This window comes from Musa acuminata, chromosome BXJ2-10 (genome assembly GCF_036884655.1).
Source record: "Musa acuminata AAA Group cultivar baxijiao chromosome BXJ2-10, Cavendish_Baxijiao_AAA, whole genome shotgun sequence".
Lineage (NCBI taxonomy): Eukaryota > Viridiplantae > Streptophyta > Magnoliopsida > Zingiberales > Musaceae > Musa > Musa acuminata.
In genome coordinates, this window is record NC_088347.1 from 29,773,034 (window position 1) to 29,797,822 (window position 24,789).

Sequence of the window (24,789 nt, forward strand, 5' to 3'; positions counted from 1 at the left end):
AGCTAATATGCATTTGGAGACACTTCTACACAAAAATCTGCATGAACATCAAGATGCATCATCTATCATTCTAGATGCATAGATTTACCTTCTCATGTAGACTTGCAAGAACACCAAATTCATAATTGCCTATGTCTGTATAGGCACCCAGATATTATCCAGAAGGAATTTAAGATACCCATCCACAAACTCAATTCCACATGCATGAATTGCCAACCCAGATAAATGAGCACATTTTCCATCCCAACTGGGCAAATATTCACCAAAAGACAAAGGATCTCATTGGATGTAGATTGCACTGACTTGGAACACTTTCCATCTGTGGCCAAAGAAAGCCAGCAAGAAGTCAGCTGAAGCCAACAAAACAAGACCATCCGGTTATGCCCGGACTACTAAAATGTCCCGGAAGTTTCATCATTCTGCAATCAAATTCCAAAGACAGCACCTGACAGCACTTCCACACAATCTGAAACCTAGCACATACTCCAATATATTATGAAACCAGATGCCCAGGATTATGGCTATGCCAAAGGGAACTTCACATATCAAGGTAGCTACAACAAGCCATTCATATCTCCATGTAACTCAATCAAATAAGATCAACTTTGTCAAAACTGAAAAGTTTGATTTTTTCTTCTCGAGAAATTATACATTCAAAAGTCGGATTAAGCTGGTGGTCTGCACTCAGTCGCTAGCTATTCCCTTTGATTTGGGTAAGGATTGGCAGAAGGATGAAAAGCCTTCCCATAACTGATGGGGAAACGGAAGCGTGAATGGAGGAAGAACATCATCTGGACCTTTGAAACTACCTTGACGAGCCAAGTAAGGTTGAGCCAATGCAGCTTGTTTTCTATAAAATCCTTCGATGATGGATGAAAATGCTCCAAAGGTGAGGCAACTCTGAAGGAGGGCATGTGGTTGACCTGGCATTGAGAACAAGTTCAAGCATATAGGCTGTTCAGCAAGATTATCCATTATCTGGCACCAAGAAATCGCTAATGATGAGTGGAGACAAATCTCCTTTGAGAGAGGATATAACATTGAATCAAGTTGACTAATGAAATAAAGTATAAAATTAAGACCATTTAAATGTTTAAAGACTTCATCTGTAGGCCATAACTGGAAGGACAACAGATAACCTCTAGAGATTGCAGATATATAATCCCAGCAAGAGCACAATTATTGTTTTAACCAGAGGTCCAACACCCGTGAAATATTACTCAGTGATAAAAAGAGAACATCAGGACCACACTTAACAGTGTCATCATAACAATTCAAATTTTTCCAAGAAAAGTCCCAACAACTTTTTAAGTAAACCTGCTAAGTAAGAATTAGAAGAGGTTTAAGATGAACTATGATAGCCATCCAGGGTCAATGCCATCTAGCTTGTTTAATTTTTTTCTTTGCAATGTTGGTTCACCAAGAGAAACATCAGCAGATACGAGCTATTTAACGGCTGCTTTTCTTTAAATATTTAAATGTAGACATCCCTTGAAAAGCAACACAATTTTTCGGTGCATGATTACATCATTACATTATTACATGAAGCAAACTACCTGTCCTACTCATGCATGCAAGTCCTAGCTAACTTTCTAGGTTCAGCAGACACCTAAGTCACAAGCTCCTACTGCTGCATGAAGTCCTAACTATCTTTCAAGAATCTGCAGACCCCCAGTTCATATGCTACCTGTCACCCCGTGCATACAAGTCCTAGTTATCTTTCTAAGTCCAGCGGACCCACACTTCACCATAGTTGTTAAGAGATACAACCTCATGTGCATGTCCTCTGTACTAAGTGTGCTGAAACTCAACACTCAGATACAATTTTAACAGAAATGTCTTTTATTCTCAGAAGAGACACCACAAGAACACCAGTCAAATTAAAATTACATTCACACAGTATCTCATTATATATTTCTGGCCTAACTCTGAGAAATCATAAACTAACTTCCTCAGTTTAGATATAACATTTTACTTGGAACATTTTAATCCTTCAATCGGTGCCATATGCACCATTAAGATTGACAATAAGTACAAATGACACATGCAAAAGAGGACAAAGAATTTGACATGGATCTTAGGATTAAACTAAATTTACCTGGAAAGCTAAAAACAAAACCTGTACAACACCCTGCAATGCCTGCATTGATAACTGCAAACACCACAATGTTTAAATGAGGTAAGATTATTCACTTATCAAAAGTTTCTGAAGAATTTGATTCTCACTGATGCCTTACCATCATCCTTTCCTCTGAGACGCTTTAAGAGACAGGAAACAAGACTGTGGACACCGGACAAAACTGCAAATGTCTAGCATAAGAAAGAGTACTAGTTAAATATATCTGATTCGAAGTGGCTGAGCAGGATCAGTATAAGAACAACAAATGACCAGATAAGAAAAAAATTTCACTACTAATTGCAAAACCTTAGCCAAGGACCCAGCATCTGCAAAAGAACCTTTAAATCCTTTCTTCTTCATTAGGCCTGATCCTACAAAAATATCCATCGAAGTAGCTATAACCATTCATGAGTTACCAATGCTAAAAATTCAGAAATATTAATCTAAATTCGAGGATTTCATAACAAACAACCTTGAAGATGCAATCACCACTAAAAATAATTGCCCAGTAAAACACAGGCTGAATAAGATCGGACCATAATCTACCACCTGAACTATGCCCCAAACCACAAGTTTTTGCTCCAATCTAATTACAATGAAGCAGGGCCTGGTCAATGTGAATCCGTGTCTCAAGCAGACCGGCAGGGCATGGGGCACACAACAGTTTGCAAGGCTGACATGAGCTTCTACCAAGTGCCATTGATTATGCCTAGACATGCATCGTCCCAGAGCATGTCCTACTGATTAGAAGCCCAAGAATCGAGACATGGCATCTTCAGCTGCCACCTCTCTTGTATCAATTTCTGCTCTCTTAATTCTTCTAATACCTCTCTAGATACAGAATCCACTTTGTCTCTTCGTATCAGTTTTTGTGTTCTCACTACTCCAGTCTTTCCTCTACTACTCTCATCAAAACTAGACATACAAAGAAGATCAAAGTTAATTCATATTTAAGGCCTCTAACATTTTAAAATCATGCTTCGGCACTTAATGCAAGCTTCTTAACTAAAGCCTAAATAGACATTCAACGTCCCAAAGCATACCCTACCGATTAGAAGCCCAAGAATCAAGATATGGCATCTTCAGCTGCCACCCCTCTTGTATCGATCTTTGCTCTCTTAATTCTTCAAATTCCTTTCTAAATACAGAAGCCACTTTGTCTCTTCACTCATGAAAACCAGACATATAAAGAAGATCGAAATTAATTAGCATTTAAGCCCTCTAACATTATGAAATCTTACTTCAGTAGTTAATGCAAACTTCTGAACCTAGTCTAATCATCCAATGTCTTAACATAAAATGCGAAAATTAGAAGTTAAGAGTGAATCCAAGATCCCGCCCTCCCGTCTTGATGGCGGTATAACCCCTGACCTCCTAATCCTTCTAGCCATGGCTTGCCTCTGAGCATATATTACTAAGTTCCAGTTCAAGCCGATTCAGTATGTTCTTGGTATCTCTTTGTTCACGAATTCCACGGTACAGGCTGTAGGCGAATGAATAAAGCAGTTGGGGCAAAGAATTGGTGGAGAAGAGGAAGAGAGACGAAGAAGGACAGACCGTAACCAAATACGGATCCCATTAGAGCGCCAGCGGCCGAATCACTGGCAAATCGGATGAGGCACAGGAGGGGCGGGCCCGAGACACCCGCACCCGAAGGCTTGATCTCAGGGTTTAGGCCTCCACCGCTGCCATAACCCTCTCCCTCTTCTTGTTCGGAGTCATCCGTCTCGAGCTCCGGAGGGTTTTGAGTCGCCATCGTCGCCGGAACCCCTGTTTCAACCGATGTCACCTCGCTTCGCGCTCGGCTCTGCCTTATCGTTGCAGATGTCTTTTTAGGCGAAGATTTTCTTACCCGTTTAATCGTCACCCACTCGGGTACCTTTCTTGTGAATGGTGCAACAAATGGCCGGAGAACAGCGGCCATCTTAATTTTACGTAAAATGTATTTACGAGTGCAAATTCGGAACGTCATTGCCGAATGTATTATCCATTTGGTTTCAAAAATCTCATTATTTCAGTGTCATATTTTGTTTTTGAGAAACCTTTCTCATTTTCAGAATTTTTAAATAGTATATTTTTTTCTAATACCTCAAATAATATTTTTTATTTTTTTTTCTTATCCAACAAAATCTCATCGATGTCCTAATCAATCCGATGTAGTCTGAACCTATTAACGTGGGGTTATTTGAGATGCTTTCAAGGTGAAAACGTTGAGCTCCTAAGATGTCATTTATACAAAGATTGAGGTCGGGAGAGGTTTCTCGACCTAATCCCTCCAATGCTCAAATCAGTAACCAAAGATATATGAGTGCTGACACGAGTGGTTAAAAAAGGTAAACCCCCTCTCATTGTGTTGAAAATGATCTTTTATATATGACCATCCCACGATAGAATATTTCATAGAATATTATATGGGGATGCAATCTCTAACTACCTCCAATAGTCTCTCATTGACCTCTTATCCACGCGAGTGACAAGTGGAGAGACAACCTATAACTGTCTATCTTTGACCATTGCCCACGTGAGCAAATGAATAGATATCATGTGTAAATTATGTATCGGATGACGATTAGTTGACAGTGTACTCTCTATTATTTGTCTCATCTACCCCCCTTCTAAAAGGCATGCTTCAGGGTTGTTATCATGGGGGTTTGAAGCGTGACATGTAGTTCATCGAGCATGTCAAACTTATACTTCTTTGATCCATTATTGACCTGGTGACAACTTTAGTTCGTCTATCATAAGTTCGCCTATCATGTCTAATCCATTGTGTCTCTCGTATCATCCAATATATTCGTCTAGGATCACCTTCCCCAACATTGTTAGTGGCGATCTATTATCGACCTACCCCTTATATCGTTGAGGGATGCACATTGGTTAGAATGGGTCAAGTTTTTCGACCTATCCGTCATTCTCATAATCTTGCCTCCAGTGGAGACGATGTTAGGCTTCCTGATCTTCATGCCTCGAGTATATTTTATCTTGTGTCTCTTGTTATGGCGGGTTTCTTCTGATACAAGTCAGTTTTTCTTGACTTATGTACCTTTGATCTCTATGCCTCAAGTATATTTTATCTTATGTCTCTTATCATGGTGAGTTTCTTTTGATGCAGGTCAAATTTTCCCATCTTATGCACCTTGGGCACATTTTGTTTTGTGCTTCCTATTATGACGGGTTTCTTTTGGTGTTTGTTAGATTTCTTAATTCACGTGCCTTGAGCATATTTTGTCTCGTGTCTCCTGTCATAGTGGGTTTCTTTTTATGCAAGTCAGGATTTTCTCACATCGATCACTTTTGTGCTTTGCGAGGCGCTCCATCATCAATTAATGTCCCTTCAGAATCAACTTGAAGGGACACTTATGTTAATCGTAGGAGGAGAGAGATATATTATTTCCTTATAAATCCCCTTTGACTATGAGGAGTGAGGCTCATTCAATGGCCTTCTTGGAGCCACCTCTGCATAGTTTTGATTTTCTACAACACGAGTTAGTTCATGGGTTCCTCGTCCTCTCGGTATGTCAGCTCGGCAACACCTTAGCCTTCCAATATCCTGCTCTTCTGCTTTTACTGGTCGAGATATCTTTTATTTCTCACATAAGCTCCTCCCAATCTTATGGCCATTAGATGGCCAAGAAGATTGATGTTTCATCCTTGGATAGCCCAAGGGCAGAGGAAGTCCTGACCTCTTCCTCATCCTTTATTTGTGAACCTGAAGATTCTTTAAGAGAGTCATAAAAAGCATGTACAATAAAGACTCAGTGGTGAGTACACAACTCTTAGATCACTTGTGGACCAAGTATTCCATCTCGATTGAGATTGATTTCCAAATCCCTTAGCTTGATCATCATTCATTCGACATCATGTTTAGATCATTTTGCTTGTCTTCTCATGCTCTAAGACTTCATTTTCTTATCTACTTGGGGATAGTGTTTTGCCTCTAATGGTAGAGGATATTACCCTCACATATAGTACCCAACACATGACACTACTTAGTAGTATTTATCGAAGAATGCTAGCGCATCAATATTACCCTGACCCGTAAACTTTTTATTGTCTGCTTTTAACTGTGCAAGGGGAAAGTGACTACTACATGGTTGCTCATGAGAGCTTCAGAGTTAGTGGTGCCCCTTCTAACAATAAGGGGATAGAATGAGCATTTCTTCCTCATATGTTCAGCTTAAGGTTGATAGTTCAATCTTTCATGATCGACACACTCCATAGATAACACACTTCCCATCTTGTCGAACGAGGAGGTAAATCAAGTGTTTCGTTTGAGAGATATACTCTCTTCTTCTGAAACTATTCGAAAGATGAACGAGTACTGGCTGATCAGCATGGGTCTCAACTTGTCTTCTTATAGTATGACTTAAACACTTCGTCTTCTTACTTTCTTTTGTACTTTAAAATAAAATAAACACATGTAGCATCGTGATTTTGATTTTCTATAAGTATGTACTTTTGGATTTTGAAGAAAAAAAGGAATTAATTCCTCTTCGGGCACAATACTAACCTTTTTAACTCCTTCAATTAATATTCATGAGCAGTCGATCGAGGCATCAAGCTCAACTCAGTTCGACTGTCCTTCTAGCACTAACAAGTTAAAGAAAAAGGTCATAAGGTATCCCACTCTCGCATGAGATAAGAAACACGAGGAGGAGCAGATTCTCGCGAAGGAACTGAACGAATAGGCTCCTATCTTCGAGGCATCAACATTTTTAGAGGTCAATGTTTGATCTATGCAATGTTAAGGTCCTCCTCAGGAAAAATAAGAGAGAGAGAGAGAGAGAGAGAGAGAGGGAGAGAGAGAGTTTAATGTTTGACCTATGCAAGGGCAAGTCATTGCCCTTCGCGACATTGTAGATAGTCGACCTACTGAACTCTACCTCGAATATACCACTGCAACCAAGATGGGAGGGTTTGCAAAAGGAACAAAAAAATGAGGCGATGGCGAAGCTACATAGCAATACTATTAGAGGTCCTTATGCTTGGGGTTGGTGAAGTAGTTTTGCGATCACCCTTAGTCTATTCAATGTGAGTCAATCTATTATTACATTATATATCGAGAGGATATTTACCATCATGAATCTAGCTAGTAACTTTTTGGAGCAAAACTTATCTCCTAAGAAGGCGTGCAAGTTCATGGTCTTGAGAAGAGAGATAAAGTCACTAGTAAACCTTGTCAATAAAGAAGTCATAGGGGTAAGGTTATTAATCGAGAGCTTGGGTTTCTAGAAGACATCAAGTCGAATATATCGATAGAGCTACTTATATCAATCATGACTATCTTCACCCGAGCATTAATAGAAACTACCAAGGTATCATCATGGTTTGGGTAAGGAACTTTGTTTCTTCCTCCTTGAAGGTTATTTCTAAGTCATTCTTTGTCCTAGGGTACTTTTCAATGATAGCTCGTGCATAATCTTTACGACCCGAGGAGTTGTCTCCTCCTATGATTCATAAATTATAATGTTAATCCGTCTCTCCATCAACTCTTGAGGTCGGGGTGAGGGTTCCTAGTGATTTTGGATGAATCGCACTATGTGTCCTCAATGTGTGAGTTCTTTAATTTGTTCTCTCAAGTCATGATAATTCTTTGTGTTATGATCGCAAACCCGATGGAACCGATAATATTTTTACCTATCTCTTTTTGCTTATGGAGTCTTCACGGGTGAGGGTCTTTCAAGACTTCATTCTCTTTTGTTTGTAGAAAAACTTCAGTTCTAGATATATTTAGAGTGGTCAGCTTGAACCTTGAGCAAGGTAACACTGGTCATTCATTTCTCTTTTCACTACGGTGACCTCAAAGTCGGGGTGGGTTATGGTTGCTCTTGCTTTAGCCTCTTGCATGACTTATGCTTACCGGAGACCATTACTTAAATGATAATATATTGATTGACCCCCTGAAGTGTTAATGGTAGTATCGCTGGTGGCCTCCCCATTATGAAGGTCTATATTCTAAGCGACGGATGGGCATCTATCATGTCTCGAATTTCATTGGTGAACCAAGCAACAAAGTCTGCAAGCATTTCCTTCTCTCATTGCCTGAATCCGAGAAGCATTATTATTGAGGTCATAAGCGCACGTTCCCAATAAAGTGAAGTTTAAACTCTCTTGTGAGTTGATCAAAATAACTAATAGAAAGCTACTACAGGCAGCGTACCATTCTCATGATCGGGAAGGTGTAACACATCAGAATATCCAAAGTACAATACAATAACATTTAGGCATGAAAAGTTATAATGTGCTCTATCAATTTGTTGAAATGTTATAATATACCATTCTCCAATGACAGGAGGTTAAAGTTTGTTGAAATTGATTTTTCTTGGATTTTCTGAGTGAATGTCAATCGACCTAAGGTGGGGTTGACTAGGGCTTCCCCTTTGATTATTGAAACTCTCATCGTATCTCCTCCAAACATCGATCTATCTGCTAGTTGGATCCATATAGAATCTTCCATTGAATCGACCGATTGGATCTCAGATTTAGGTAAGGTACAATGGTGTGGTCCGCTAAATTCTACAGTTGGGGATCAAAGTACCCTCTCAGCCAACAGTTTAATGGGTCTTGGGTGCTCCTGGGATGTTAATACCATGTCTGGTGGAAGAATCTCAATAGGTGCTAGTGTTAGTGGCAATTAAACCGATGATTATAGCTGAGTTGGTGGCATCACCTATTGGACTAACTAGGGAAAATGTGAAGCGACAGCCTATATCATTCTCATTAACGTTTGTATTTGCTGGGTGAAATTCAAGAACACATCGATAAGGATGAGCATATGACTCGAGTCATCCTTAAGAGTGAGAGGCCTAGATCATTGAATATACACTAGTACCACATTAGTGTTTAAGCGCCAAGATGGATGCGTCCATGTTTAAAAAGGGTGATTGTGGCCCCCCGGGAGTGAAAGAACTATGGGTCGAGAGCAAGCCTCCTTGCTCAAGCATTTATTGAGAGGATCAGTGGATGAACATTTCTATGACGTCAGACCCTCCTTTTAACACCAAAAATATTGAGAGAAGAAGTTGTTGACATCCTAATTAACCCGACGTGGTCCAGACTTATATGCATTAGGTACATTTAAGATGGAAACATCAAACTCTCGAGGTATCACCTGCACAAAGACTAAAGTTGAGAAATGTTTCTTGACTCGATCTTTTTACCACCCAAATTGGTAATCTAGGGTATATGAGTGCGAATACAAAATGGTTAAAAAAAGATAAGCTCTCATCTCATTATGTTGAATATAAATTTTTATATATAATCTTAAAGGGGTAAGATATTCTATGAAATATTCTATGTTGATATAACATTTAATTGCCTCTCACAGTCTTTTCTGTTTTTTTTTTTTGGGCATGGGTGGGGACAGCTCGTAACCGCGAGATTTTTTAAAATACATTTTATAAAATATATTATAAGTTTTTAAATAATATTAAGAAAATATTATTACTTAATATAAAATATTTTTATACTATCTCATATAAGTGTTTTTTAATATTATCAATATAACATAGCGTAAAAAAGTGATCCATGGTGTAAAAATACTATAATTAGTTTGTTCACAGACCGATCCACAGGAGAAAAAAGAAAAAAATAGATGAATATGGGTACCACAGGCATTAAGGAAGAAAAAAAATACCATTTAAAAATTTTAGAAATATCCAACATTATCTTCAATTTTAGTTTTAATTTTGAGGTTCAAGCAACACATATAAAAACATATCTGTCATTGTAATCGTCGGAGCATAAGAACCAAACATGTTATAAAATCATTCTAATTCCAATTTCATAAAATTCTGACATTTATTTATTTTTTGAAATCTCATTCCTGACAATAATCGCATGATTTCAATATATGTTATTTATTTGATTTTGTAATCAAGAAGATAAAAAATACAACAAGGAATTCAAGAACCATCATTCTGATTGCAGGAGTACATTGACCAAGAAAAGGGATCATTCTAATTCTGATATAGTTTTGAACCAACCATGAATCAAATATCCAAATCAATCAAACGAAGTCTACAATTGGACACGCCAAATCGAGAGGGTAACAATGCAAACAGTTGTGCAAATTGATGTTGCCAAAGGGAATGGTGGCCTCCCTCCTGAAGAAATATTGCAAGGGCAACAAGTAAAAGCAACTCATCCCTCAAGCCCTCTCGTATAATCCCCCCGTCCAAGACATCTTGGATTAGTCTAAACTCCTCCATTTCCGTTGATCTATTGGTACGAAGGCCGGAATGCAGCCCTCCATGATTGATCATCATCAGTCGCAGTAGTTTTGCCCTCTTCCACTATCTCGGACTCGTGAAAGAGCGGCTTCAGTGCCGATTCAGGCAACCGACTGTCGGCAAGGAAGTGTTTCATGGTGACCAGCTCCATCGCATGCTTTCTCTTCAGCTTCTCCATCTGCTTCCTCATTTTCTCCACCTCGTGCTGGGCTTTCCCATGCTTGTCCTGTGTCAACAAGATTAGACATTTGTTTCAATTCTCAGCAAAGCATTTCCAAAGAAGAATTAACGAGTGAATGATATCCAAAAACCAAGGAAACTTCTTGCTTGGTAAGTTCACTGTGGTCATACTAGTAGAAATTGAGATGCCGTTCACAGTATAGGATTCAGAGAGCTCACCTCTGCTAGAGCAGCTGCTTCTTCTGCTTCTCGCAGTCGAACAAGAAGCTCTCCAGCAGCATGTACAGCTTCTGCTGTATCACGGAGTTGAATTGTTAGTCTCCTGTTCTGCTCCTTGAGATAGGCCCTCTCTTTCTCCCTGTCAATTCTCAGGGTTGACAGCTCTGCTGCAAGAGCAGCAGCAAAAGCAGAACCAGAACCCTTGCCTCCTGCCTTTGAAGCTGCCTTCTTCACTTCTGCAATTCCTTCCATGATTTTCCGGTGCTTCAGTAGCAACTCGTCATACTTCTCCTGCAGTTCTACGTAGTGTTCGACAATTCTAGCATGCCCAAGGATCGCTCGCTGCAGGGCATCGTTCAACTCCGCAGTGCAGTTCTTTTCCATGTTAAGTTCAATCTCTTTCTTCTCTGCAAACCTGCGGTTTTTGTCGAGGTCAAGTCTCAACTCCTCGGTGAGAGAGATCCATCTGCTCTCAGACTCCATCCACTTCCGCTTTTCCATCTCAAACTCCTCTACCCCTATGCCTGAACAAGAGGTTCCACCATTTCTTATCTGCTCAAGAAGACAATTATTTTCTGAAACATCCTTCACTGACTTTAGCTGGTTTTTTAAGCTTTGAATTTCCATGAGCAATGCTTCCCTCTCATCATCACGATGCAGGTGATCCACAATTTCTTTCGACGAGCACTTCACCATTGACCCCTCGAGATGGTTTTCAGTGATCTGCAAGATTAATTAGCCTTAGATCATTTGTTAAGGGATCTAAAATAACAAGAAAGTACTAACTGAAGACGAACCATGCAGTTATCAGCTAGCACATTCTGTTTAGCTTGGACCTCTTCCTGCTTTTGTTTGTCAACCTGCAATTTCATCTACCAGTCATTCAACAGAAGTTTACTGCCGAAAATAAAATTCCTTGTATTCGGAAGCTTGTATCCGCACATGACATACCAAGCAACTCAGATGCTTGATCGTTGCTGCCTGCTCTGCACATAGAGCTTCGAGTTCCTTCTCTCTCTTTGTGATATTTGCTAAAGGCGCATTTACATCCTAGTTAACAAGAACAAATGTTTAATCACAAGCAGAAATAAAAGTTAAAAAGTTCGAACAAAAGTATGGCATAGTTTTCTGCAACATGAAAATAATAATGCTTGCCTCATTGACTGGCACAATCTGCATATCTGGTGTCTCACTTGCCTCGTATCCGATAAAATCTACGACATTCTTGCAAGCTGAACAGAGTAAAGGAGAAGCAGTTCCCTCATCGAGTACAGTTTGCATACCGGCATCAACCTTATCCTTGGAATGGCTTGATATGTTCGTCAAGTGTTCAAAAGAGAGACCTACAAAAGAGCTTCTTGCGGCTGAGTTCCTCTCATGATAATTTATAATCTGCAAGCCTCTGTGTAGGCTGACAGCCAAGGAGTCAGTTGGGCTGGCCTTACTTGACTGCAAGGAGGAGCAGATAATGTCAGATCTTCTAACTGATTCTAAATGTAAATTAGGCCTAGGACTCTCGGATGAGACACTAGTTTTCTCCAAAATCTTTGCGAGTTTAGGAGATGAACACAAAATAGGATCTTGAAGCATCGGCCTTTGTTGGCAGGGAATGGACAGGCCAGATTTTCTTAGAGAATCTTTGCATGTAATGGTACTTGTGATCTTGGAATCGCCCTCTTGTGGTGTAGCGCTGTGGTTGTTAGCTGTTTCTCTTTCAGATACTTCTGAATGCATTTCCACAAGCCTAATCTCCTTGGAAGAGTTAAAATTAACTTCGTGGCCACAAGAATCAACCGTAGCTAAGTCTGTTCGACTGTCTTGGTCTGCATTTGGACCTTGAGTATCAGCAATTATCATTGCATCCTTGCTTTCTAACTTATCTTTTGACTCGTTTTCTGCAGAATAATTCATGTTACCCAATTGAATGCAGAGTTTGCTGACATCTTCTTCATCAACGTCCATTTCTTCATCTGATTCCGGATCAATATGAGGTAAAATTAAAGAGCGATTGAGGCTCATTCTTAGAAGATTTAAGCTTTGACGGCCATTTCGCCCTTTAAAATGTCCATCTGCTGTCGCAACAGATTTGCCTTCATCCAGCCTTGTGCTCATAAGCTCCTCCTGCAGTCAGGGAACAAAGTATAATGATACTGCAGCTAACTAATGTACCTCAAAGGTTATAGTCATGTAAAGAATTGACCTTCAACTGTCGTATTTGATCACTCAAATCATTAACGTCGTCTTCAGTTATTTCATTTACCACTGCCTTGTTTTGTATCTGCTTCGCTCGGTCTCCAAATCTGAGTGTACTCAGTGTTCCACCTCGAGAACTGTATTCAATACAATATTTAGATTCATCTGCACAATGATATAGGTTTTTTTTAAGGGTACAATATGGTGTTTCTGTAGATTTAGTCTCATGAAGTACCCGCCATCAGGAGAAATTGCACATATAACTGCAACCTTCGCATTACCACCGAGCGTCTCCTGCAATAGATGAGTCAAACAGGAACCCATGTATGCGACTTTGTGGTCTTCTGGAGGATGTTCGGCGTCTCCAAGGATGTTTACCAACTTTCTGTATTTATTTAGATAAAAATGTTAGAGAAGTCCATCTAAACAAGACTACATCTTATGAGTAAACTAGGAGTAAACATGCAATGGACACGGTTTGATAGACTAATGTATGAGGTAGCATATGGCACATTCATAAAGTATAATAAGATGCTACAGCATAAAGCATGTTGATAGAAGAGCTGATATCTTCTTGTTGTTTCGCTAACTGTAACCATAATAGATAATGTGAGGTGCAATTTCTCACCCAAGTTTTGAAAGAGACTTCTTAATATGCCTCCGTTCTCTAACACATTGTTTGCCAGCAGCATCAAGTATGCCATCATCTGCTCCAGCAAGATCAGCAAGGATTATTTTGCTAGTCTTTGAACTGCTAAAACACTTCGATGCTGACAGCTGCAAATAAATAAAGGCCAAACGGGAATGATGTTAACAATGACAATGAGGATGGGGAAATCCATATAGTTCTTCTTGTGAAAAGATAAAAATAAATCATTTACTTTCATATCTCATAAAAAAATCACGAATGTAGAACAACAAAGAAAACCAAGAGACCAAAAATGTGTATAGAATTTCAGAAAGATCACAAAATATACCTTGCACCAGGATTCCACTATGCAAGTGAAGATGATATGAGAACGTGAACTCTTGGAGTTTATACTCGTTGCACCTACTTTTCTGTTTGCAAGCCCCTGCACCATAATTATGCAAAATGCTGAAACCCAATATAAATTAATTAAAAAAATACAGTACAAATTTATTTATTGAACATGTGACGAAATTACACAAAGTACAATGGGTATTTGAACAAAAAAAAACTCCAGCTGATTGTTACAAAAAAATGTTACTTAATTTCAAATATAGAATAATATATTCAGGTTACACGTCTACCGGCATGATAGAGGTTTTCTTTTTTGTGTCACATTGACATTGTATGATTGTAAAGCTCAAACCATAAATAAAAGCAAAATATCAAGTTTCAAATTTGGAGAGACAAAAAACCACATGTCAGTGTGATGGATTGCATGCTAATAAATTTTTTTTTAAATAATCGAGAGAATTATAAAGAAAAAAAATCTCGATTTTAACGTAAGTTCCTTTTGGAATTCCAGTCAAAATCATGCCAATTCATTGATATGGGTGATGAACAATTAAAAGTTACAAAATTAGAAGACTATAACGTGTGTCAATGCATGAACATACATGTATCCGTGACTACCGGATATACTTAAATGGAAGTGTCAAGACGCTTGCTTGGAGAAGAAAACACTTTCTATCGTCAAGGAGCAACACAAAAAAGCGAGAGCAACGATGAACGCATCAAGTAATGGCTCAAGATTCAAGAAACATACGATGGAAGGCATCATAATCAACATCAAACTCGAGTCACACTTAGTAGACAGGTTGAGAAAATTTTGCACATCGAAAAATGGTTTCCTTTTTGGTCTCCCTAATTACTGAAGAGGCTGCACTTATTTTTCTAGCTATATCTGTGTGACATATGCAAAGCAAATCATACAAAAGATATAGGGTATTGTTACCTTGACCAAAAGTTGGGTAACATCCTCAACCGTGGTGGCATACTCGTCAGTCAGGTTCTCCACATGGGAACCATTCCTAGCATCACCTCTTATCTGAGAGAGAAAAGAACCGACTCATATTTGTTGCGTAACATATCTAACATAACACTACAAAATACAGGATACCAAATATTTACAAGCGTATGCCAGTGGTGTACCTGAAGATTCCTTTGAGTCGGATCAAGCAAGTCATTTATCTGACCATTATATATCTGCGAAAGCAATGCAACAAAATAAATTAAGAGCATATGCCGGAAGATTATAAATGAACATGCTTGGATGATAGTAGCTCACCTCAAGGAACGAACATCGACATTGAAAGTTTATTTGTTTTTCTTCTGAGCTCTCTTGCTTCTGAGTGATGAAAAGAGTAAATGATACGCAAGCGAAAAATAAAACAAACTGTTGTATTCATGCAGCATGTAAAAATTTCTGAAAGAAATTCGAAGTTTTGCAGAAGAAATTGCTGAGGCCAACTAAAACCATCATGGCTCATGATCTCGTATCTTTATAATCAAGAATGTAACGTGCCAGGGAAGAGTTAATTACATTTCAATAGCTGACTCAAGCAGAAAATAACAGAACCTACTCTGTGAATCTCGGAGAACAGCATCCTGAAGAGCCGAGGAGCGACGCCCTGCTCACCGTTAACAGAACTGCCATCGACCATGGCACCGGCAGGACCCCACATCGTGTAGGTTTTCCCAGTCCCGGTCTGTAGATCATACATGGAATTCAATCGATTCAGACAAGTCTTTATCATGAACAACATGAGCAGTAACTTCCTACGCATCAAGCACCTGTCCATACGATAGTATCGAAGTGTTGAAGCCTGCCAAAGAATAGTTCACCGAAGGTATGCCGACTGTCTTGAAGACATCTTCCTGAGGAGAAAATGGATGGGCATAGAAAGGGAAAGCTCTCCAATTACAGCCACAGTCATTGGGGTGAGACAGTAGCTTCATACCTGGGTGGACTCTGGACCAAGAACCGAATGGAAAGTGAAAGAACGACCTCCAACTACTAAAGAATCAGACGAGATCTTGCGAACGGCGCCTTCATTTGCTCGCTTCTGTTCGTTCCCTGGTCTTACTCTGACCACCACCTGGAGAAAGCCGAAACAGGAAGTTTACGTTCGAGTCTTACCATATAATTCTCACTAGTATTCCACATCTAATCACTTTTGGCAAATTGACAACCAAAAACAACATGGAATGACATACTGAATTGGAAATCAACATCTACAATTTCTTGGAACCACATACATTGCAGCTAGGGTTTTGAAAGAAGGATCTTCTTCGATAGGGAAATTAAAATGATCACAATCTAATGGTAGGAATTAAAGAAAGCGGAAACCTTGACCGAAGGATCAGAGGGATCGGGGGAAACATCATCTCCGGGCAACGCATCGACCAGTCTTGGACGCTCCTTCCGGAGAACACCATCGGCCCGGCGAGGCGACGCCTTGCCAGCAAGAAGAGGAGAAGGCGAGGGCGGAGGGTCATTGTAGACGTTGGGATTCGCGTTCTCCCTCCCGGATCTGGAAACCAGAGGAGGAGCCTTCTTGCGGGCGGCGGAGGAGGGAGATCGAGGGAAAAGGGGAGAGAGCATCGATCGGGCGGAAGGCTTCGGGGGCTGGATGCGCAAGGCTTCCATTGCTCGATCTGCTCCGCCTTCTGCCTTCTTTGGTGGACAATGGTAACAATGGGAATGACGATGACGAAATATGAGGATTAGGAAGACGAGGGAGGGGGAGCGCCTCAACGCGATTCAAATAATTTGAAGGGTGGGAAGGATCTGATGGTCCGTCGGAACACATATATGGAAGGAGAAGCGACCACTGAAGGAGTGCCAAGTGGAAAATCACTAGCAAAGAAAGAGTTGTTGCAGCGAGGGCTGTGTCTTAATCAGGACATATTTTATTCGCCTGAGAATTTAAACTTTGAACTGCGCACCGTCTAATGGTATCGAAAGACTAAACCGGTTTGTCCATTGTAACGTAACGGTCTCCGTGTAACAAAAACAGCCTGGTTTTTATTCCCATGATATATAGTCCGATTTGATAATTACAAAATGATTTAGATATTTTCAGACAATCGAAACTCAATATGCAAAGCCTAATTAATTTTCTTAGTCGTTTTATATAAATAGGAGCTTCCAAATCGTTTGATTCAATTGTCAAAACTTGCCTTCGAATATGAGGAGAATATCGTACTTTAATGGGGATAGAGCCATGTGGAAGCACAAGGTCCTTTGTATTATTACACCTTCGAGTGGATGATGGTCCATACTGAGGAGACCGGCTACCTGTTTGATGCTTGTATTATTACCAGGCTTTCAATGTCTATTATGGACACCCAGCTCATGCCATAATGGAATCGTTTAGCATCAAATGGATTAGGGTTGAAGATAGATTATTAAATCTCATTTAAGTCTCGTGTTATTGGAATTAGCTGTTCCTTCATTTACTTAGGCCATTTTGCAGCCTGATTCGATGTGATGTATTTCTAACTAGTTTCTAAGATTTCAGGTTAAAAATCTGGCAACCTGATTTGACATATTGAAACGTAAATCATTTAAAACTCTGGAAGATTTACAAATTGGGGCCCTAATTTGCCACCGTGCAAAAATAGTTTGAGATTAGGATTTTTAACGAGTCCAAACAATGGATTTACATAAACAATAATAGGCTTATGGGATTAGGGTATAAAAAAATGCAGATGAGCACAGAACATTATAAATATAATGAAAAAAATATAAATAAATAAACAAAAAAGTTGGCATAGATTAATACCAGATCTATTATATCAGGGTGAGGTGCCAGCAGCAGCCTGGATCAGCTGATGAATGCCTTTTTTATTTCTCTGGGATGATGGTTGCAGTGTTGAATCTCCAATGCTTAAGTGCTGTTATTCCAAAAGGGTACAGCACTGACTTTATTAGTGCAGGAACAATACCTGTGACAAATGACAAGCATGGTTTGGATGCCGAGGCACCACATTAACAAGGTGAACCCTTTTTCATTGTACAATCTAGTGTAGAAAGAATACACTTTGACAGCCAAAAAGAAAATTGAAATATTGATATGTCAATCTTTAGGAGCAAGAGCATAAAAAAAAAGCATCGAATATATAAAATATAATCTCATGGAGACCCACAAGACAGTGCCCACACACTACAGCAAAAAAGCTATGTTGCTACCAAGTGGTTCACCAAAAACAAAACATAAGCAAAAGCAAATGCACCGCACATGTTTATGACTTAATATGATGCACCATACCGAAGAAATGAATCACCATACATATAATGGAGTTGTCATGGGACCAGCAAGCATCCCCTGTAAGTTCCAAACTAAACAAAGACAACCAAATCTCTGGTGACAAATATAACTGAAAAGAGAGAGAGAGAGAAAAAAAAAGAAAAAGAAAAAGAAAAAGAAAAGATTGATAGAGCACCCGACAAGAACCAACACGCTCGCCAGATATTACAACAGCTTGCTATCTTTCTTTTCTTAAAGACATTACTAGGTCTATTTGGCACATCAGTCGCATAAATCTGAATAATTATGACTATCCCGTGATAAGATTACATCTCAATCAAACCCAAAGAAACAAAACCTACATGACATGTGGAACTAAACTCAAATTCCAAACCTTCACACAAGAACCTTTATTCGAATCTTCTGAATCTGAAATCTTTTGTTTCTTTTCTTTTTCCAAAAACCACCCTGGTTAGTCTATAAAATTAACTAACCACCACATATTTTACGAGATATGTAAAACTAACAGTCATGCATCTGGCTCACAAGATTGTTCACCTACAATACTCTCTGATCTCAAAGCACCAAGTTATGTAGCAAATCTGCAACAAAAAAATCAATATCAGGATATAGATTTACAAAGGAAAATGTTCTTATTGTTCAAAATTCAAGAAGAAAATTCTGAATCCATAATAACATATTTTACTGAAAAAAAAAAAAAAGGATTACGACTTCAGCTCTCTGCCAATGTATATTGCACAATATTAGGAGAGAATATATGAGGAAGAGGCACCACAAGCTCTATAAAGCATCACAGACAACATACGGAAGCATGATAGAGTCCAGTTTGAACATATCACTTCAGTTAGAGACAACTGCCTTTATTTTGGATACATATTTGTCATTTGTTTTAGGTTTCATCTATATAAGCCCCTTGAAGATTTATAAATTTGCTGAAGACTTGTCCATATCTATTGAATGGCATCATAGCCTCTTAAAACCATAGGACGGTTAGTGATGATTATTATGAAAAATTTTCATCCAAGCTATATAGTATATATAGTGGCCAATTCTTATCATTTGCTGGTTTTATGCAAAATGATGTGCTGAAGTTGATTACCACATAACAAGAAGCAGAAATAAAACAATTTTATCCCCCCTAGTGGGTAAGAAGAGTTATAATCTGATGCTCAATTAACATGTGCAGCATTATTGCTGGAATTCCATGGTAGAAAGCTGATACCAACATTATTTCTCAGAAATAACCTAGAGCGATACTAAAGGCATATTATTGCTGACATCCTATGCCAGTATGTGTCCCTGAAGCTTGTATTTCTAAGCCATATTCATCACTCGAACCAACCCATTGTTGACAAGCTGACCCTTTTCTTTTTCACCATGTTCACTTATTGTTTCCAATTTCATTGTGTATATCAGTTCTTTTCATGTCTTCTGCCTCTCTTCTCTCTTTTATGAACCAAGGGATGTAGCATACATTTTCTTTTCAGATTAAGAAAGATGGATGTTACACTTCAGGATTGAAGTAGACAGATCCTGAAACACTAGAAATTCATAAAAGAATAATCAATCAACGAGGTCTTGATGCAAAAGATCTACCATCGAATGCCAAATATGCAATTTACACTTGTAATTTTAACTAAATTAGAATTTCCAATATTATAAAACTTTCATTATGTTTGGAATTTATGTGCTATCACATTTCCAGAGGTGAAACTTTGAGGTTTACAAATCCATTTCATGTGTTAGTAGTCATTTTGAGTCATTTTGATCTGAATAAGAAGTTACATGCCAATTGCAAATTTCTTGAACCATTTGTCGGTTGCATAGTTAGGTTGATTTTTCACTATTAAGCAGTCCATGTCCAAAGGACTGGTTGTTGATTTAGTAAAAAGTTTCACTAAGACTGACTAGTTTTGGGTCAGATTAGGGGCCATTTCAAAATCCAGAGACCCATGCTTCTTTTTGGCAGCTTGATATTTATGAGGATAAGTAGATGATATTTGGTCACAAATTTGTTCTAGTAGCTCTACCATTTGTCTAGTAAACTAAAGCACTTGATTTAGGAAGTGTCATCGATCAAGGATGATGCTCCAAGTAATACAACTCATGGTTGGGCTGGCATCAGAAATGCAACAATGACGACTGGCTTAGGTAATGTAACAGAACTTACTACGTCGGCCGGTGTAAATAAGTTAAAATGACTTTCCTACACTCTTTGATGAAGCAGCTAGAAAAGATGACGTGACAAAGATTCTGGAACATATACCTGAGATATGTTCATTGTTCAAGAAAGCCATCTTTTCATGAAGATGCTTCCCTTTTGATTGCAGAAGAAGAACAGCTTAAAACAAAAATCTATCTACACATTGCATTTTTGCTACCAAAAGAAGAATTTGGAAGATTCTACAAAACTAATAGCATTCAATTGATAATGTGAGCAAGAGCCCTTTTTCCAAAGAGTGCAGACAAGGGGCTCTAAGTTGAGGGAATGAAAACAGCATGAGAGATTCAGCTGGGTGAAATCCTAAGACAAATAGAGTTCCGAGAATTCCGAGAATATTTCAGGATTTCAAGGACCATCAAGAAAATTCCAACACCAAGGTACTCAAAGTTTCAATGGCACTCCACCTACCCAAAACATGGAACTACAGGATCATGTCAAACTATGTGGGCTGGAGGACATCTTGTGAATGAATGCAAATGGTTTTTTGTTGCTTGTTCAGAGTGTGGTCGGCAGGGTTATAAATATACACTTTGTGTTTATTAAATTTTTTTTTGGATAACAATCATTTCAGGCGGTAAAAGCACTTGAACTAATCAAGAAACTCTGACATATGGCTCCACTCATATGGAGCCAAGCATCAACATTGCACAGAAGCTAAGCAGGCAAGAATGAAGTGGATTTTATACATCGACTCGACAGAATAGACATTCATAATTCCAAATGTGGGTGAGAAGTATTTTTTTATGGTATCAACAATCAGCATAAGCTCATGTCTTGATAGATCATATTGTGACCTATACATTTCCTCCTGCCCTAACTCAGCAGTATAAATTATCTTCTACATTTGTGGAACTTAAATTGTATCAGTGCATCTATTAGGGATGTAGCTATTGCCAATAAAGTCGTAAGTCTTATTATCCCAATTGGAGTGGCTAGCAAGTTTGTCACTCATGAGCATATATAACTTTGATATAAACTAATAAATGGATCTGTTGACATTTCAGTATGATACTAAAGGTAGTTGACACAAACAGACATTGTCCAGTGAATGACATGGATTTGAACATTATTAAGAATAAAAATAGTGATGCTGAATGTTGCTTTAAATGCCAAGAAAGGGTTAAACTTGTACCACAATTTTCTTAATATCTAGCAAATAATGTATCATTAGCAGTCCGAGACTGGTATGTGCATATATAAGCACATTCCAGTGCACATTTTTTCTCAAGAAAATATGTAGCAGCATCTGTAACAAACAAAACAATGAATAGAGGAACTACATACTCTATAAATGGAATTCCATTCCATGATTAAAGCCTTAAGGTTAAAACTTTGAAAATTGATGATTGAAATTGATCACTCACAATGACATCTAGAACTGGACAATTCATGTTTCATGTTTATCCTCATGCTCATGGCTACATGTGTCTCTTCAAGGCAAAACCAGCAAAATATATATAAGCAAATGAGCTTGTGTTAAAGAAATTGCTCACCTCTATTTGGTTGTCTATTGGTGATGTTATAATCACCCACATATGCTGCAGAGCTCTGGCCTACGACATCCGAAGGTGCATTACCAAGCCCATAACCAAACAAACCAGTACCCCCAAGTTCAGAAGATGATGACCGCCATGTAGGATCTCCATAAACTGAACTGCCACCATACAGCTCTGAATAGGATCCTTCATATCCGCTACTTGATGGAGCAAGAGTAGTTTTCACGGCACTAGGACTATTGCTCCTTCCAAAATTACCACCACTCAGGTTGAAGTTATTGTAGCGATCTCCATAATTGAGATTCCCACTAGTGTAGTTTGCCGTGCTTCCCCCAACTTGAGCTGGGATAGGGGAAGCATTGCTCCAGTTTAGAGTGCTATTGACTAAGCCACCAAGGCTGCCACTGCCAGAGGCTATATAGGCATTAGAACTTGTAGAATTTGTAGCATAGTCTAGACCTCCACTACCCCATGCATTACGAGACATTGAGTTGAAAACCGAACTAGTATTTGCACTACCCCCACCATAACCGATGGGACTAGTGTACCTAGTGGAGTTCCCACTGAAATATGGGCTCAAACCACGTCCATAACCGATATTGTTGCTAAAACTTGAATTTCCTCCAAAACTTGGGATCAAACTAGGTTCAAAATTCATCCCCATTCCATAACTAGGACCAAATGAAGGTAAACCATTGCTGGCACTAGAGGAAGGTCCTAATCTACTATCCATCCTCATTCCGTAGCCATTAATCGAGCTTGGATTGTATCCCTGAGTATACCCATTGGGAAAGTTGTTTGCCCTGTTCAGACCATAGTTATATCCCGCACTCGGGGAGCGCATGTTGGGCCCTGGGGAGAGTTCCTTGGGAACAGCCCTCTTCACCTCAACCATCTTACCATTCAGCTCATGAAAGCTTTTGAATAGCACCCTGTCTACAGCATCCTCTGAATCATAGGTGATGAACCCAAACCCCCTGGGCCTCTGGGTGTTGTGATCATACATGACAACAACATCAGTGATTGTGCCAAACTGATCAAAGTACTTCTTGAAGTCGCTCTCTGTGATGGTAGATGGGAGGCCTCCCACAAATATCTTCTTGGTGTGACCAGGACTGGGAGAGCCATGGATGCTGTTGTTGATTCTATTAAGGATCTGTTGGTCATCCCTGGGAACAGCTTTTTTTGCCTCAACCTGAGAACTCGATCAAGTTAGTATAAATTCATAAGTTGCTAGTTATCAGGGATTCTGAGTCCGAATCCCAAGAAGCAGAATCCAGAATCCAGAATTCTAAAATTATCATTCATAATTTGCAATGCACGAAGCATATAGACAGACGAGGCTGATGGAGAAAAGGAGAGAAGGCAGAAAACAAAAGGCTAGATGGTTACCATTCTTCCATCGATCAAATGCTTTTCCATGACAACTTGCTCTGCGACTGCTGGGTCGGCGAACACAACGAACCCGAAACCACGAGCACGGCCAGTGGTCCGGTCCTTCATGATCACGGCTTCCACCACCTCACCAAAGTTTCCGAAGTACTCCCGCAAGCGGTCCTCATTGGTGTCCCAGGAAATCCCACCAATGAACAGCTTCCCAAGATCCGACTGCATTCTCTTTTCTGCAAATGCAACATCTCTAAGTTCCCGTTCCGTAATCATCACCAGATGAAGTATAATTCCATCAATTAAAGACAAATATGCACAAAACAATACAAGATAATTTTCTGCCGATCAGATTGAGAGTGATGCGAATTAGATCCGATCGACTTTAAGCAGCAACTCAAAGACTTTTTCTATGGTCTCCCAACAGATAAGATAGCACAGGCGAGAGTTGGAGATACCAGACGTAAGCCACGAGGTAGATCTGAGGAATAAAGCCATCCGAGGAGCTCGTCGGCGATGCTCAACTAAATCGGACAAGCCAAAAAGAGAATCCGACAGCGCAACGCAAGATACCAAATGGATCAAAACCAAGAAAACAAGAACCGGACGAAACCGATCGGATTCACGCTCCGCGATCGGGCGAAAACAAAACCCGAGAAGAAATCAGAAGAAACATCCGCATCCGCGGAGGAGCGGGGAGGCTCACCGATCTGAGGCGCGCGCGCGTCGGATGCGCAGACGAGAAGAGGTCGGAGGCGTTTCTATGATTTGGGAGACGGCATCAAAGGATCATCATCGACGATACAACTACAACTAGATGAAGAACAAAAGCCTCTTCAGCTATCTCTCTCCCCCCCCACCCCCCCTCCTCAATCTCTTTCTCTTCCTTTCCTTGCGGTTTTGGATCAATAAGTAAACAAATTAATTGAGGTCTTCTTCTTTACTTTAAGTTTGCCTTTTTTTCTTCTTCCCATTCCTACCGCCTCTCATGGGACAAATGGAAGGGGGCCGAAGCGGAACGATTCAATATGATCTCTACATCTCATATATATATATATATATATATATATATATATATATATATATATATATATAAGCAAGAAAAGAAAAGAGAAGATAAAAGAGGGAAGGGGAGAAGAGACGAGAAGAGACGGGAGAGGAGGAATACATGGACATATAATATAAATAGGTGTAGTAGGGGGGTATGGGAGAGCGTGGGATATGGTGGTTGTAAGGAAAATGGTGTTTGTAATCCACGTGTTATTTTTTATAAGATGATAATTTATTTGCTCATATTCAAAATAAAAAATATTCTATTTATGTAAAGGATCTCATTCTAATTTTTTATATCGATATTATTTTATTTAATCAAGAAATTAAATATTCGAATCGAGATGATTTCCTCTCGTGTTAATAATGCTTATTTGATCACTTGAAATAGTATTTAATTATTTTTAATGATATTTTTATAGTTAAGGAGTAAAATTATGATCATAATTT

The 24,789-nt window shown here is 39.2% G+C and overlaps 3 protein-coding genes across 3 annotated transcripts; all 3 read right to left on the reverse strand.

The window, feature by feature from the left end:
* Positions 1 to 515: 515 nt before the first annotated feature.
* LOC135625029 (chloroplastic import inner membrane translocase subunit TIM22-2-like) lies at positions 516 to 3,927 on the reverse strand. Its single transcript, XM_065129246.1, has 5 exons — positions 3,677 to 3,927; positions 2,426 to 2,490; positions 2,238 to 2,310; positions 2,099 to 2,152; positions 516 to 923 (listed from the first exon to the last, which is right to left on the reverse strand). Exons 1-5 carry the CDS (start codon positions 3,873 to 3,875, stop codon positions 685 to 687), a joined length of 630 nt encoding a protein of 209 aa, XP_064985318.1. The 5' UTR covers positions 3,876 to 3,927; the 3' UTR covers positions 516 to 684.
* A 6,105-nt stretch (positions 3,928 to 10,032) lies between these two features.
* LOC135625027 (kinesin-like protein KIN-12C) lies at positions 10,033 to 16,673 on the reverse strand. Its single transcript, XM_065129237.1, has 16 exons — positions 16,260 to 16,673; positions 15,871 to 16,008; positions 15,704 to 15,787; positions 15,493 to 15,618; positions 15,198 to 15,257; positions 15,062 to 15,115; positions 14,865 to 14,957; positions 13,920 to 14,015; positions 13,571 to 13,719; positions 13,178 to 13,327; positions 12,950 to 13,079; positions 11,905 to 12,870; positions 11,701 to 11,799; positions 11,547 to 11,609; positions 10,750 to 11,472; positions 10,033 to 10,576 (listed from the first exon to the last, which is right to left on the reverse strand). The coding sequence occupies exons 1-16, from the start codon at positions 16,557 to 16,559 to the stop codon at positions 10,340 to 10,342; spliced, it is 3,468 nt and encodes a 1,155-aa protein (XP_064985309.1). The 5' UTR covers positions 16,560 to 16,673; the 3' UTR covers positions 10,033 to 10,339.
* A 1,507-nt stretch (positions 16,674 to 18,180) lies between these two features.
* On the reverse strand, positions 18,181 to 24,302 carry LOC103968591 (heterogeneous nuclear ribonucleoprotein 1). Its single transcript, XM_018819651.2, has 4 exons — positions 23,996 to 24,302; positions 23,296 to 23,525; positions 21,901 to 23,098; positions 18,181 to 18,764 (listed from the first exon to the last, which is right to left on the reverse strand). Exons 2-4 carry the CDS (start codon positions 23,515 to 23,517, stop codon positions 18,739 to 18,741), a joined length of 1,446 nt encoding a protein of 481 aa, XP_018675196.2. The 5' UTR covers positions 23,518 to 23,525; positions 23,996 to 24,302; the 3' UTR covers positions 18,181 to 18,738.
* Between the last annotated feature and the right edge of the window lie 487 nt (positions 24,303 to 24,789).

Excerpts from the sequence above, each read along its gene's own strand:
- LOC135625029 (XM_065129246.1), bottom strand. The coding sequence starts at position 3,875 with ATGGCGACTCAAAACCCTCCGGAGCTCGAGACGGATGACTCCGAACAA. Across the intron at positions 2,491-3,676 it reads GGGATCCGTATTTGGTTACG|GATCAGGCCTAATGAAGAAG; the intron begins GTCTGTCCTTCT and ends ATATTTTTGTAG. Across the intron at positions 2,311-2,425 it reads ATGCTGGGTCCTTGGCTAAG|ACATTTGCAGTTTTGTCCGG; the intron begins GTTTTGCAATTA and ends TTCTTATGCTAG.
- LOC135625027 (XM_065129237.1), bottom strand. The coding sequence starts at position 16,559 with ATGGAAGCCTTGCGCATCCAGCCCCCGAAGCCTTCCGCCCGATCGATG. Across the intron at positions 15,619-15,703 it reads CGATACTATCGTATGGACAG|ACCGGGACTGGGAAAACCTA; the intron begins GTGCTTGATGCG and ends TATGATCTACAG. Across the intron at positions 15,116-15,197 it reads GTCGATGTTCGTTCCTTGAG|ATATATAATGGTCAGATAAA; the intron begins GTGAGCTACTAT and ends TTGCTTTCGCAG.
- LOC103968591 (XM_018819651.2), bottom strand. The coding sequence starts at position 23,517 with ATGCAGTCGGATCTTGGGAAGCTGTTCATTGGTGGGATTTCCTGGGAC. Across the intron at positions 23,099-23,295 it reads ATTTGATCGATGGAAGAATG|GTTGAGGCAAAAAAAGCTGT; the intron begins GTAACCATCTAG and ends TCGAGTTCTCAG. Across the intron at positions 18,765-21,900 it reads CAATAGACAACCAAATAGAG|ATTTGCTACATAACTTGGTG; the intron begins GTGAGCAATTTC and ends TTTTTGTTGCAG.